The sequence below is a fragment of the Triturus cristatus genome, chromosome 6 (genome assembly GCF_964204655.1).
Source record: "Triturus cristatus chromosome 6, aTriCri1.1, whole genome shotgun sequence".
NCBI classification, from domain to species: domain Eukaryota; kingdom Metazoa; phylum Chordata; class Amphibia; order Caudata; family Salamandridae; genus Triturus; species Triturus cristatus.
The window spans coordinates 1,266,443,051-1,266,459,096 of NC_140589.1; the positions used below are offsets into that span (position 1 = coordinate 1,266,443,051).

At 47.2% G+C, this 16,046-nt stretch overlaps 1 protein-coding gene across 2 annotated transcripts in view; it reads right to left on the bottom strand.

The window, feature by feature from the left end:
* Positions 1–16,046, bottom strand: part of SNX9 (sorting nexin 9) — a 730,362-nt gene that overhangs the window by 18,927 nt on the left and 695,389 nt on the right. For both annotated transcript variants that reach the window (XR_014963143.1, XM_085612219.1), the window contains one exon: positions 9,912–10,003. Coding sequence is in view for 1 of the 2 variants with exons in the window: in XM_085612219.1 (XP_085468345.1) it covers positions 9,912–10,003 (92 nt within the window). In the remaining variant the exon portion in view is untranslated. The remainder of the gene's footprint in view (positions 1–9,911; positions 10,004–16,046) is intronic.

The window sequence follows — 16,046 nt, forward strand, 5'->3', positions numbered from 1 at the left end:
GTGTCCTTCCTCGGATTCTGGTGGACCCTTGACCTTGTTGGCCTGTTGGCTCTGGGGCAGTGCTGGTCGAGACCCTGGTCGCTTCTGGCTGGTGTTGGGTGTTGGCTTGTTGGGCTTGTCTTCTCACCTGCCGCTCCTTTTGCCTCTTGTGGTGGCTGGGTGTCGTTGGTCTTCCTTGGCCTCTGCCATGGGTGGCCCCTTGTTCTTCGGGTGCCCGGCTCCGGTGCCATGCCCTGCCTGCTGTGCCCTTACCCTGCTTGTGTTTGTTGGGTGTCGGCCTCCCCTGGTGCGTGGGCTGCTTTGTTGCTTCCTGCTCTTCCGCTTTCGGGTTGCGATGGGCTTGCCTAGGGTCTGGGGCTCTGTTTTTTTCCCCTTGGGGGCCTGTCGTTGGGCCTGTACTCCTGCGCAGGCTGTTTGCGGCCTGTGGCGTCTGTGTCCCTCGCTCTCTTGTTGGCTCTGGGGTGTTCCTTCGCCCATTGTTTGGGTCCGTTCCTGCTCCCCTGTTGGGTGGTGCGCCTTTGGCTTCTCTGGGCTCCTCTCCTTTTGGTGCCAGGGTTGTTCCGGTGTGCTCTTGGGTCCTGTGCTCTGCTTCTATTGGGTTTGCCCTTGCGGTCCCTGTGTTTGGCCTCCCATTCGCATGTGCGTTTGGGTTGCTGGTACGCCTCTGGGCTTGGTTGTGTCTGGCTTTGTGCTGTTGGGCCCTTGTTTGCTTGGGGTCCTCTTTTGGACCCTGCTTGGGTCCTTTCCTGGGCGCTCCTTCTCTTGGGCTTTGTGGCAGTCCTGGGCTGGTCTTCGGTCCTTTCCTGTTCCGTTCGTTTCGGCTGGCTGTGGCCCTGGGTCCTTCGTGTGGGCTGCTGGGCTCCCTCCCTCTGCTTCTTTGCTCTCTGGATGGCCTGGCTGTGATTGGATGCGGTGCCTTTCCCTGTGCCCCTTCTTGGTTGGGGGTTCTTTTTGCCTCTCCTTCCGGGTCCTGGTGGCGCTGTGTTGTGTGCCTCCTGGCTGGTTCGCCTGCTGGTTTTCCGGCTGGCTTCTTGGGGGTTGGGCTGGTGGCCCCCTTGTTGGTCTTTCCTGTTTTGCCCTTCTGCCTCTTGGGATTCGCCTTCGGTGGTTTCTTGGTGTCCTCCTTTCTGCTCCTGCCGGTTGGTCTGCTCTTGGTTGGTGTTGTTTCCTCCTTTACGGTTCGGGGGTGTTGGTTTCCCCGGTTCCGTGTTGGGCCTCTGTTGTTGTCTTTTTGATGCCCTGGTTTTTTGCCGGGTCTGCTTCGGGTTGGGCTTCTTTGCTCTCCCTGGCCTCCGTTGGGCAGGTTGCTGGGCTTCTTGTCCCGGTGTCTCCTGCTTTGGGGGTGTGCCTCGGGCCTGGCCTTTTCTTGTCCCCCGGGTTCTTTTCCCGGTGGGGTGGCCTTTTGGTTCGTGCGGCTCTTCGTTGTCTCGGCTGGGGTTGGCCGTTGGTCGGTCCTGCCCTGTGGCCTGGTCCTTTTGTGTGTTTCTGGCCTCCCGGTTCCCTGTTGCTGCTGTTGTTGTTGGGGGGGGGGGGGGGGCCTTGCTTGGGTTCCCTGCCCCCTTCTCTTTCCTGGCTGTTCCTCTGGGTGGTTTCCTGTTTTCTTGTCTGGTTCTGCCCTCTTTCGTCTTTGCAGTTCTGCTGTTGGCTTCCCCTGGTGTGTTGGGGTGGTTTGGTGGTTGGTCGTGTCTTGCCTTGTTTTGTTCCTTCCTGGGCCTTCGGCCCTGCCGCCCTGTGCGGTCTGTTCTCCTCTGCTCTTGGCCGTTGGGCTGGGTTGGCCTGTTTGGTTCCTGGTTGAGTGGCTGCCTGGTGGTGCCTGTTTCTGTGGGCTTCGCCCTTGGGGGGTCTCTCCCTGGTCAGTTGCCCTTTTCTGGCTCCGTTTCCCCGTTGGGGCGTGCCTCCTTCCCCTGGCCTTCCTTTCGTCGTTCTTGGGGGGGGGGGGGGGGGGGGGGTTTGGTTTTGGCCCCTCTGGTTGCTACCTTGGGGCTTGGTTCTGTGTGTGTGGCCCCTTCTGGCTTGCCTGGGGAGGGGGGGGGGGGGGGGTTCTTGTGTTTTTTCTCTGGCCGTCCCCTGCTGGATTTGGGGTGTCGGCTCTGTCCGCTTGGTATGGGGCATGCTTGGTTGTGTGCTCCTGCCTGCGTTTTTTTCTCCTTCTTGTGGGCTCCTTTTGCTCCTGTGTGGTGCCCTTTTTCGGTCTGGTGCCCTTGGAGTAGGTGGGGTTCCGGAAGGCCGGTTTCTCTGCTTTGGTATTCTCCACTTGTTAAGGAATGGGACGAGGACAGTAGGGACCTGGGGGTAATGTCCTATTCCTTACCGGTAATCTTCATTACTCCTGGTCCCGTTGTCCTCGTCCCATTCCTTACATCCCTCCCTCCCTCGCTGGCTGCCGGCCTTCCGGTTGTTGGCTTGGTGTTTTCAGGCTGCATGCTGGGATGGTACCGCTTATGTACTCCCAGTGGGAGGGAGTGGGTTGGGTATCCCAGCATGCTCCTTTTCTTTTTTTCTGTCGTGGAGATGGTCATCTCCACTTGTTAAGGAATGGGACGAGGACAACGGGACCAGGAGTAATGAAGATTACCGGTAAGTAATAGGACATTATATGGTAACCGCCTCCTCATACGCCGCTCTTAAGTTCCTTCGGATTCGCCGATGAACATGGCTCCACCGCAGGGTCGGAATCAACGTACGCCCGCAATCGTACCTGCTTCTGCAGCTGCTCTCTCTCTCTCTGAAAAGGATGGCAGTAAATCAGCTGAGACCTTGGGATGGCGTACTGATTTGAGAGGGAGCTCTCAAATCAGTAAACCTTTACTTAAACTCAAAGTCTGGCAGAGCGGCTGATATCATACAAACGTTTGCCACTTCCCCGCTGGAACAGACTATGACGCCGGCATTGATGGAAGCTGTGCAACTGGAGTGAAAGTGAGACAATGTTGCAATTTTCCCTCTCTCTGAAGATCGGAGCGATGATTAAATGAATGCAGTGCCGATACAAGTTAACGTGCTAACATTGCAAGTTGGATCTGGCTCAGAGGGAGCAAACATGGATGCTGATAAGGAAATGAACGATATTGAACTGCCTAATTCCTTTAGCGCCTTTACTATGTCCCAATCGGAAATAACTACTGTTGCTAGTATGGTTAGAGGTGTTAAAAGTGATCTAATAGCGACATCTAGTGGCTTTCATATTGTGAACTCTGCAACACCGAGGAAAAATATTACTCAGATGGAGGCTATACCGTCACATGGGAAAAGTGGGCTTAATGCTACTAAAGGAATAAATGCGCAAGGTGAAGAGGATCGTGACAATGAGGGGGATAGAGCAGCTGCTGAGAAACCAGAGCAGTATGCTTTGGACGCCTTGGAGTGTGAAATTGATCTAACTAAAAATTATATCACTAACAAGCCAAAGCTCCACACGTCTCCTACCTACTTGTACTTTACCTGATACTTCGACTACATCTAACGGCAACTCTAAACTAGATGCCGCTCAGAAAGATAAACGGATAGCAGTAACTAGCGTCTTTAATAAGCGGTCAAAACAGAAGAAGAAACAGAAGGCTAAGGAGCACCCCATAACAAATCTCAACATGGTTAAATAACAAGACCTTGGTGGGCGTGCCAGTATGGGGTGAGTGTCTGAAAAGTTTCAGCACTCGTCCATCATCTCATTGTGCTTGGTTTGTTCGCCCTAAGTTGGCAGGCTATGCCCAGACGTGGGTCCCTTGCTCACTTTGACACTTGATTCAAGCTAGCCTGGCAGATGAGGGCTGGTAGCCCGAAACCGGTCCCAGGATGCTTGTTTCCGGTTCAGGTAAGACCTGACTTGGCAGTTCAGGCTGGACGGTTCCCATGGGGCACGGGGTCAAGACTGATGTGCAGATAGCTGGGTCTAAACAGAGGTGGCGAAGTGAGCTAAAGAATGATGATGGATTCAACCCCGGTCTGTGACTGGGGGTGAGTGTCTGAAAAGTTTCAGCACTCCGTCCATCATCTCCTTGTGTTTGACAGGATCCAATCTGACCCATGTTGCTATCTCTCCAGTCACGAAACATAGGTGACGTCCAGATTGAAAATAACTCTTCTTCTTAAGGCTACCCATCAGGGAATTCCACAACCTCTGTAGTTGAGGTCTCATGCTGTCTTATTAGGGCAATAAGGTGCAATAATACTGTACTGCCTTGAAAAACACAAGTGAGTGTTCCCAAGCTTAGTTGTATATAGTAGTTTTTCATTTAGCATATTCTTTCAAGTGTAGTGTCTTTATGCTTTAACGATATTTTGTAGCCTGTCCGAGCAATGTTATCCATGTATATGGCTTCTGTAACTTTTACTGAATATCACAGTTCTTACCCAACAGGATGTTCACTTTTTTGTTAATCACTTCAGCTTTGCAAGGTTTCTGAAAAGAGTTGCTTCACATTTGGTGCAGTGACTAAGGAAGTGAGTGGCTGAGTGACATCGTCAAAATCCATGCCTCATTCCTTAAAGAGCCTGCCTGCCTGAGCCTTACGGATTGGTCTTGATCTGGCTGCCCATCTACAGTCCATGCACTCACCAGATATTTATTTGTTTTGTAGTTCTCTATGGGTATTCTGCAATAGCCTATAACATTTCATTCTGCGCTTCACCACAGTTAGTTTTCCGTAGATGTCATGACCTTGTTCCATTTGTTTCTGTATACCTCAGATACAGACAAGCACTTTTCTGGGAGTCTGTCAATTTGAGTGTTTTTTTTAACCTTAAATGGATAGGCATTAGAGTTGGTTTTACTGAGTGAAATGCCTGTATCTCTTTTTATGTATCTAGCATTAAGGGGTATCTCTGTGCTGTGCTACACTACTGCGTGGATTTTGTTAACGAACTGTAAATAAACCGTTTCTGTTGGGTTGTGCCCCATTTTGCATACCCTAGGCCCTGAACTGGTCACCAGATGTTGGAGCTATAACGGAGAATTGGAATAATGAGGAGTCCTCTTCATTCATGTTTATTTTGGATGTATATATATGGAATCGATAAAACAAATATTTACAACATAAAAATACAATAATATTAAACAATGTGTGGAGCTGGAATAAGAAATTATCAAACACATTATTTAAAATCTAATAAAATAATTCAGACAAAGCTGAAAATCAGAGATAATGCCCATTAATTGTGGTGAGTCATGGATCGTGTCTGTCTACTTCATCTGTCCCTTGTGTGAAACTGTCGCTTCTTACTTTTTTAACTTTCACGGTCACTTTGTACTTGGCCTAATAGCACATTTCTTGAGTTGGATCATAAATGTGCCCTGATCATCCAGGAATAACCATGGTATAATATTGTTATAACTGTGCATTTGAAAGTGATCTATAATGCACTGAAATATTTCAGTAAAATGGGTGCCAGATAAAGTCAATAGTTTAGTGTCATTATCAAAGTCAAAAGTCCACAAGAATGGAAATTTGTTCTGTGTTGAACAAGCACATCTGTCTAATAATGTAGGAAAGGTGTTGGTGTAGTTTCTTGTTGTGTGTTTAGGAAGTAAACATTTACATTTTGTTTAAAATCGTTTTAACTTTAAGGAATGTTTACCCACGGGACCCAATGCAGGTTGGACAGAGACATGGTCTCGGGAGTGCCGGCACTCCCGGCGTACTTTTTATCCGACCATTCCCCTGTCCGATGTGTGGTACGGTGGGGATCGCCTATACTGGGACTGCAGGGCTGGAGATTTCCTCCTGATTTGCTCGAAGGAGCTGTGGGGAAGGACACGTTATCCAAGACAGTAGCAGACTATTTGTCAACTAACTGGAGGGGGGGGGGGTCCCACTCGAAGGGCCACTGAGTGGGAAGCCTTGAAGGCAGTGTCACACGGGTCTAGCATGGGACTGGTGTGCAGGGTAAGGCGACAGCTACTCGGAGAACTGGATAAAGAGGAGAACAGTGGCGGCTGGTGACATTTAAAAGTGGTAGGGCGTAAAATGAGTGGTGGAGTGCACCGCGGCGAGCGAGCGCGAGAAATATAAGGGGCATTCGGCGGGGTGCTCCCCTGAGACAATTTCGAAAAAAGAGTGGGCACATGGTGCATTTTCAAGCCAATTTCCAATGTTCCACTTCATCTGGGAAAAAAGTTATACATGTAACGAATGGCAAAGGTAAATTAAATGCATAATTATTTACTGCCTGAAAAAGCCAGCCCAAGAGTATAAAGCAAGCCACCCATATCCCAGACCTTGCTCCACAAGTCGCTGTGCAAACCATATCACAAATTTCCCACCCCAACACCCTGTGGACTGTTATGTCAGCGTTTCTAGATTCATTTATTTGAAAAACGTTTTTTTTTTTTTTTACTCATGCACATGCACTACAGGACTGAATATCTTGTTTGAAAATTCATGGGTTTTTTTCTTGTTATAATGCATGCAACATCTATTTCATTTTGAAATAGTATCACACTCCCACCTCGCCCATGGTTGGAGCTCTCATTGATATAGATTTACAACATTGCTATCATTTCTCTTTAGCAGTCCAGTACATAGTCTCATCACTCCCCCGCCTTTCCACCTTATTCCCGTCATACACGTACACAAAAACATGGACAGTGGAGCAGGATAGTACAGCACAAGAGGAAGAGAGGCACTGACAAAGCGACAATGAGGACTGAACATGGACCAGGGTGCATGCATGGACACACAGACAGAGAGACACAGAACCTGTCTGACACATGGACAATGAGACACAGACCAGGGTGCCTGCACACACAGACAGAGACACAGACCCTGACACGTGGACAATGAGACATGGACACAGACCAGGGTGCATTAACACACACACACAGAGACACAGAACCTGACCCGTGGACAATGAGACAGGGACACAGACCAGGGTGCATGGACACTCAATGAGGCATGAACATGGACAGGGACAAGGATGCATGGGTACACAGACAGGGAAATGCAGAACCTGAGACATGGACGGTGACTTACATAGAAACTCTCCTGAGTGACTGTGTACTTAGGGTAGAAGCACGCCTTTCATTTAGAAATCCTCCTCTGTTGCATGCTAGATAAGTGGCCAGCTTCACCACATGCATGTCACCCCTCACATGGTTCTTCAGTTAAACAAATACGCCTTGCCTCTCAATCATTCATTGATGGGTGCGTGGGAGCAGGGCCTACCTCCAGATACATTTCTATCTACAAGACTTGTTATTTTTCCGAAGCTAGGCCCTGCTGGCAGTGGCATGCACCTCTGAAAAGCATACACACTGCGTGCCAGCAGGGCCTAGCTTCAGAAACGTAACATTACTTGTAGATAGAAATGTTTCTGAAGCTAGGCCCTGCTGGCACGCAGCATATATGCTTCGAAGAGGAAGTGCATGGCAGGGCCTAGCTCTGCTTCAGAAGCATTTTTGACAGTCGCGGCCAGCATTACGGGCAGGTGGGGGTGTAATTTGAAATTGGGTCATTGCGCCGCGGGGGGGGGGGGGCGGGGGGATGGGGGGCGGAAGGGGTTTAATGGGGAAAAAATATATAAAATAAAACTTACCGTCCCGTGCCATCTTCTGGATGGGTCCCGACGTCCGGTCCTGACTCCTGGGTTTTCAAATTCCGGACCCGCCGGCTGCAGCTCTCCTCGCGTCATCAGGTAAGGCAGCCTCCCTCCCTTCCCTCCTCCAATCACAACTGGTGAGGAGACTCTGAGAGCGCCCCACCCGGGCCGACCAAACAGTCAGTATGCACAACAGTGGGCAGGCCACTCCCCCCCTGCCTTCGAGCAGGACCGCCCATCCCCAACCAGGCACTTCTGCTTTCTCGTAGTGCGAGAAGCAGAAACATAAATGGTAGTTATTACCATTTATGTTTCTGCCTTCTCGCACTGCGAGAAAGCAGTGGGGCGGCACCCAAACGCCCTAATGGAGGAGCCGCCACTGGAGGAGAAAGCCTTAGCTGACATACAGGCAAGGAGCTTGTCTGACACTGGGGTGGGTGAGATGGAGAGGAAACAACGTGAATGTATAGCTGACCTTTGGGCTAGGTTGAATAAATCTACCTTGACGCGCTATCGCAAACGACTACATGCAGAGGATGATAAGCTAGCTTGGTTTATTCGTAGGGAGCATCCTCCCCGCCCCGTTACTGCATTGCTGGCCAAGGGTGGTGCACGCTTGAGTATACTAAAGCTGGGATACTCGATGTGTTCCAGCATCACTTACAGAGGGTATATACCGCAGATCCTGGAGTTATGGCCGAACGATATGTTCCCGTGGTCGGGGGTTGGTGCTGCAGCAGCTCTTGCCCTCCACAGTGGAGGAATTAGATGCTAATATCATAGCGGAAGAAATGCAGGAGGCGCTCCTGGGAATGCCCGGTGCCAAGGCCCGTGGGGCAGACGGGTTCCTGGTAGCCTTCCTGCAGACTTACTCTGGCCAGCTTCTGCTGCTATTGTTAAAAGTATATGAAGAAGCGCTGCCCTGTCAATGCGTGAGGGGGAAATTGTAATGCTTCTCAAACCAGGGGGAAGGCTCAGGACCCCTCCTCATATCGACCCCTATCCATGATAAATTCAAGTGTAAAAATATTGTGTAAAGTTTTAGCAGTCAGGTTAGCCCCCCAAATGGTGCACGAAGAGCAATGCAGATTCATACCCTCCTGCAGCACAGGCTTGCATATTAGGCAGTTAACACATTCTACATGAAGTGCGAGGTAGAAATGAAGATCTAGCCTTGGTCTCCTTAGCTCTGGAGAAGGCTTTTGACTCGGTAGACTGGGGAAACTTGTTGAAGGTGCTTAGGGTGGCAGGCTTTGGCCTACGGTTCAGACGTTGGGTAAAGATTCCGTATACTGCTCCAACCGCAAGGGTACGCCTGGGACATAGCAGATCGAGCGAGTGGCCTCTGGATCAAAACGATCAACTGCGGTGAGAAAGGCCAATCAATCAATTAATCAGGGGATTCCTAAGCTTGCTACTCACCTGTGAGGGTCTCAAGGCCAACTTTGTCAAGTCATGTAAAATTGTTTTAATGCATTTTCTTGTCTTGGTATGGACTGTTTTTCCATCTCACTTGCTCTGGTAACCAAACCACTGGACCTTCCAGTTTTCAGCTTTTGCAGATGATCTTTTGCCTCATTTAAAGTGATTTGTCAGTCAGGTGGCGCCTGTTGGTCTCCTGTCAATTGTTAACAGCTGCAATTTGCCCTGAACTCAGTTTTTCTATTGTATAGGTTCTGAAAGTTTTACTGTTCAATGCTGGCAGATTTTAAACTTAACCCATTGCTCTTTTGGTGGCGACAATGGAATCCCTTTTTATTACACTACCCACAATTCTTAACTCATTTTGTTATTCCTCCCTGAGCCATTGGTATCTGCTGCACTGCAGTCGTCTGCTTCACAAGTGGTTACTTGGCTGCTACTCTGTCCTCTATCCATAGAATCATGTAGATCCAAGCGAAGGTTGCATTATTGAGTCTGTCTCTTTGTCTCCTCCTCTTGCATAAGTGAAGGAGCTATTTCAGGTCATGGTGAGTTGCCCTAACAATAGGTAAAATTTAGTGGTACATTAGAACAATGCTTTTACGTTACTACTCAGGAGTGAAGCAAATCCCATCGACTGCCCATTTGTGATTCAACAAATCTGTAATAAATCCCAACCCCACTTCATTTTGTTTTAAAGATTTCCACGTTTTCCTTTAATGCAGATTGAGTAAACTGTCATTTAAAATAAATGACAAAGTAAAACCTTCCAATGTTTGGGTAAAACATATTTCAGTAAAAAACATTTATCGGAGGAGGAAGGGATGTACCTTATCTGCTTTCTTATACATATTTTGGGTGTATCAACAATTTCTGACACTAATACATTCAGCTTTACACTGAATGTGATATTACGGCTTTGCATGCTGTTAAAAACAGGAGAAAATTCTTCTTACCGTCTCATAAAACTGTGCTTGCTGTTCCAGATACAAACGGATCACACTGTTATAGTCATAAATCCGATTACTGTGGAAATGATTCATTTCAGCTGCAACCAAATTAAACAGAAATTAATTTGACTTATACCTAATTCTTAATACTTTTTTCCTTTCAAACATTTACATTTACTTGGCTTAAAAAGGCCATATGGTAAGTGATGCCACAGTAGGTATCAAAGATGCAGGAATCGGGACAGAGAACTTTTTCGGGTGCTCTACATTAGATGGCCCTTTGAAACAAACTTCCAGAAACACACAAGAAGAGTGTTTTCATTGGTACTGAATTCGGCCGTTGATTTAGTATCTTTGAAAAACACAAACTAGTTTTAAATTTCATTTAAGAAATTCCATTTAACAGAGTACATACTGAAACCTAATAAGTTTAGAAGGCACCAATTACTAGGATGATGAGTGCCAATAAAATATTGAGGGACAATTTCAGAGTTCCCTTAAACAAGAGGGTGATGGCCACCAAGTTCCTACAGAGACTACCTAAGGAGCTTTGCTTGTGTAAGTTTAATAACTTACTGTTTACTGAAATGCAACCCAACAAGATTTAGTCCTAGAAAGATCCAAATTTGGCATCAAGCACAGTGTTCAGGTTCCAAAACAGGGGTGTTCTATAAATATATTTTACAAAGGCAATACAGATCTCATGCACTAGAATAACCGTGATAGAGCAGTCATGGCTATGAAATTAAATGAAATGAAAAGAACATTTGTAAAGCGCGGTAGCTACCCTGAGTCGTCCAAGTGCTGCAGACAAAAGCTATGCCACCCCTGATAGAAGAACAAGTTACTTACCTTTGGTAACCCCTTATCTGGTAGAGTCTCTATTTAGCCATGAATTCTTTACCTTTTAAATTATCTCCAGGCGTCAGACTGCATTTGGAAATTTTTCTCGAGCAGTACCCCTGCGTGCCGGTAGGTGGCGTAGTTGGTGTCCTCTGCGCCAGAAGTGACGTGCACGGTGCCTATACAGGCGCCACCCCAGCGCGCTGATGTCAGTTTCTTTTTGTGACTTTCCACGTCAGGAGAGCAGAGCCATGATGAACACGGACTACTGGTGTGGAAAACTAGGTTCCTGAAAAGGGAACAGCCCTGTACCTAGAAATCTATTCGCAGAGCGGGAAGGATGAGTGGGTCGATAACGAATCTGCAGCTAGACAGTCTCTATCAGATAAGGAGTTACCGAAGGTAAGTAACTTATTCATCTGATAGAGACTTTCACCCGCAGATTCCTTTCCTTTTGAAAAGATATCCAAGCATTACCTCCCTGGAGGTAGGTCTGGGACCAATTTCATACGAGGAAGTCCTGCAGGACCGAATGAATGGGCAAAGTGCCCATCCTGACGGAACTGACTGTCCAGGCAGTAGTGTTTTGTGAATATGTGCAAGGAAGCCCAAGTTGCAGCCTGACAGATATCCAGGACTGGACGTCCGCGTGCTAACACAGTGGTGGCAGCTTTCGCTCTGGTGGAATGAGCATACAAACCATCAGGAGGTTGCTTTCTGACCAGTGCATAGCAGATCCTGATACAGAGCATGATCCATCGGGAGATGGTCCACTTCTGCATAGCCCATCCTTTCTTCGCTCAGACATACCCCACGAAGAGTTGGTTATCCACATGGAACTCTGGTGTGTGGTCATGGTAGAACAACAACGCTCTTTCTGGGTCCAGACAGTAAAGGCACTCCTCTTCCTTGGAGGGAAGTGGCGGAGCATGAAAAGTAGGAGTGATGGTTTGGCCAACATGAAAGGGAGTTACCACTTTCGGTACAAAGGAAGCTCTAGTATGAAGTACTAGTTTGTGTGGGTAGATGTTGAAGTTTGGCAGCTTGGATGACAAAGCCTGAAGTTCGAAGACCTTCCAGGCAGATGTTATAGCCATGAGAAAGGCGTCTTGATGTTAAGGAGTCTGAGAGGACATTTGTGAAAAGGCTCAAAAGCAGCACACAAAGAAAGTGAGGAGAAGATTGAGGTCCCACTGAGGCATAATGAAAGAGGAAGGTGAAAACAAATGTTGCAAACCTTTCAAAAATCTATTTACAATAGGGGATTTGAAGAGGGATGACTGGTCACGCAACTGCAGAAAATCTGAAATAGCAGGAAGATAACCCTTGAGAGTGCCCAGAGCAGAGCCCTGCTGTGCAAAAGAAGGAATGAAGAGAAGAACCTGAGAAAGGGGGGGCAGAAAGGGGATTGATCTGTCTTTCTGTAACCATGCCACAAATTTTCCTCAACAGCAGGCATATGCCATCTTGGTGGAGGGATGCCTGGCTCCAAAGATAATGTTGCAGACTTCGGGAGGAAGGTCGAAAGCTGTCAACTGTCGCCGCTCAATCTCCACGCAAGAAAGCGAAGAGTGGACAGGTTTGGGTGGAGGACCCTACCCTGCTGCTGCATCAGAAGATCCTCCCGAAGGGGCAGCCTGATCGAAGGACCGATGGCCATGCCTAACAGTTTGGGATACCAGACTCTCGGTGCCCAGTTTGGAGCTACAAGGATGACTTGGGCCCAGTTGTTCCTGATCTTCTTGAGAACTCTAGGCAGGAGTGGTATGGGTGGAAAGGCATCAGGAGGCCTGATCTCCACTGGAGACTAAAACTCAGAGTGGGAGGCAATTTGGAGAACTCCATCACACTGAACTGCTGACTTTTTGCTTTCCTGTTGGTGCTGAACAGATCTAACCAAGGCTCTCTCCACTGTGGAAAGAGACCTTGCACCACCTCTGGATGGAGACGCCATTCATAATCAGCTAGGCATCTTCGGCTAAGTTCATCCGCCCTGGCGTTCAGAGAGGCAGACAGGTGTTGAACCACCAGGGATATGCCCTGATGTTCCAGCCATGTCGAGTGATGCACGGCCGCTTGACTAAGGGTCCACGACCCCACCCAGTTTGTTGTAGTACCACGATGTTGATATTGTCCATGAACACCTGTACTAGCCTTCCCTTGACGTAGAGTAGAAATGCTTTTAATACCAGTCGGATCTCCAGGTGCTCCAAAAGGATGATGTGGAATCCTGATTCTGCCTGAGACCAGAGGCCTCTGATCTCCACCTCTCCCAAACGGCCGCCTAATCCCAGGAGTAACGCATCTTTCACTACTGTCAGATCTGGCAGGGGAAGGGAGAAGGGTCTGCCACTGACCCAGTCACGGCTCGTTAACCACCACTGCAGATCTTTTGTAGTTCCCTCAGATTGGGACCATGTCGGAGAGATTCCCCTTATGTTGAGCCCACTGGAACTTCGGGTCATTTCAAAGTCATTTGGGGAAATGTTTTAAATTGACTTAACATATAAAGCTATTCTAGCATGAAAATACCTTTGGAGATCCATCGGGCCAACAATGGCTCTAAGATCAATAGATATATCAGCATTATTCTACATGGGGGCTTGTGAATGTAGGAATAAGTTAGACCCCAATGTTCTAATATTGCACCTTCATAAACTTATCATGCAGAGGAGAATAGGGTTGTGTGGGTCTCTTACCTATTTTTGTCTCATTTATAAGATAAAAGAGCTGACAGAATTATTGTGTGCATGTCGCTCTTGTCAGCCAACTAGCAGGTTTGAGGTCCTTTGAGAAGCATTATGCCAACTGGGTAGGTGATGCGCTGTGTAATTTGATTCTAAATTCCGTAGGTGCAAGCACACAGACGCTTTTGTGGCATAAAGCTATATTATTGCTATTCTGGGGTGTGTTCCTCCCCAAATGTATAGCTTCTGTAAAAGGTAAATTCTTCGGAGTTGTGTTAAGGATATTGTGTTAAGGATATTGTGAGGGGAATGATGCCAAAGACCTAATTATACCTGGGCGCCACCACCATCTTTACCGTTTGAATCCTACCTCACAGGGAGAGTTGAAGTTCTTCCAAAGTTAGAAGTCTCCATTAATTTGGTCAGTCAAAATCGTAAGGTTGCCTGTTATCATAATGGGGGAGATCTCTGCTTAAAAATATGCCCAGGTAGTTAAGCTTGTGAGACACTATGTGAATGAGAATTTGCTGATCACATTTATTGTGGTCCAGGCAGTTATGGGCATAACCTTGCAATTTGACCAATTGAACTTATAGCCTAAGAAATTGGAAAAGGCAGTAGTATTGTAAATTAGAAGAGGCATTAACAAGTGTGGTGTGGAAAGAGTATGTCATCAGTGTACAGCATGATCTTTAATTTGCCTGCTGCTGTATGGAAGATGGAGATATGCCAGAGGCTTGTCTGACTGCAATCACTAGGAGCTCAAGCATCAGCAGAAATAGTAATTGGGACTGGCGGCATCGCTGCCTGGTGCCCCTGTGAATGTGGACTGGATCTAAAATAAAGCCGTTACAACATGCCACTGCTGTAGGGCTGCGGTGCAGGCATCTGACCATGGGAAGGAAAGTTTGTCCAATTCCCATCTGGTCTATTGGGTGAATAGGTAAACCCACTCTACCCAGTTGAAAGCCTTGGTGGCATCTATGGAGAGGGCCAGCCTTTCTTCTGAATCGTTTTTGGACAACCAGAGTAGGTGCAGAAGACTTTTAAGATGGTTTTGTGAGAACCTTCCAGGAACGAAGCCCACTTGATTTTTACAAATTAGGGTTGGGCTGACCCTTTAAAGCCTTTGAGCCAGGTTAATATTGTCATGATTGAGGAGCAACATTGAACTGTAATTAGAACAGAGAAGTAGGTCTCTGCCTGGCTCCGGGATAGTGTGAATGAGGCTCTAGTAAATTCTGCATATGTCCTCTGGGTATCTAGCATTTCTTTGTAGGCCTTCCTGAGTAGAGGGAACAAATGTGGGGCCATGATCAAAACAAAAAAATTGATGGGAAAGCCATCCTCCAGTGAGGCCTTCCCCATAAGTAGAAGTTTGCGGTCCTCGGCTTGAGGCATCAATTATTTTGCCTTCTAGCATCTGTCTTAGTTCGTCGGGGAGGGGTTTGTAGATCTTTTAGGAATTTGCCAGTGGCAGTAATGGAATAGAGGGCACTAATTCTTTGTTTATCTCAAAAGGATTAGTAAGTAATGTGCCTCCTGTGGCGTATACCCCTGGGATAGCTAATTTGGACTCCCTCTGCTTGAGTTGAACCGCCAGCAGTCTTGCAGCTTTCTCTCTGTGTTCATAGGATTGGCTTTTTATCCGTGTTGGGGCTTTTTCGGCTGACAGAGTATAAAGTGTACTGAATTTGTATTTCTTTTGGAACAAGCTCCTAACCTGTGTATCTCTCTGAGACTGTTGGTTAAGGCCAAGGCATTTTTTGAATTGTGCCATCAGTTTTCTTTTTTCTTCAGGCAGTTTATACTTGGAATTATTCATTCTCCATGTTTTGGTTTTGGAGAAAACAATATTCATGTCTAACAATATGAGAATGGGGTGTGTATGAATGTGCTCCTACTTTGATGTCAGGGCTTTGACGTTTCAGCACTATGACATTGTTTACCAGAAAGTAATCTATTCTTGTTTTTGTCCCAAGCACACAAAAAAGATAGATGTACTCTCTTGCCATTGGATGGAGTAAGCGCCATGGCCTGGAAGGATATGATAAGTCTTCAGGTCACTCAGGCGGCAAGCTCCTCATATCTAGATGTCCTGAAAAATCTACAACAGGGTCAACTGTTATATTCCAGACTTCAAATTATGAGGTTGGAGCGTTTAAATTTAGTCAGCAACCTGTTACGATTCAAGAAGAAATCCTTTTTTTGAGTACTAGAAACCTAGATTGATCCTACTATATATGTCATGTATTGTTTAATTTCGCTAAGCCATATCTCCTTCTTTTGAGAATCTGGGTAGGGAGATGTTTATGGGCAAGAATTGCAACACCACACTTCATTATATGACACGGTGTTCAGAGGTCAATGAACAGGTGGGTTGGCATGTCCAGAGGCATATATCACCTTTCCGGACCAGTCTCACTCTTACCTCGTCGGAATCTTGTTGGGATAGCTGCGTCTCTTGCAAAAGGACGGTACACAGTCTTTTGGTAGCGAAGAATTATAACATCTTTTTACATTTAATATAATGTGAGAGTCCACGGATATTGAGAGACCATAGAGAGAATACTCTGGTTCCACTCATTGCGGAAACAGCTGCGTCTGAACT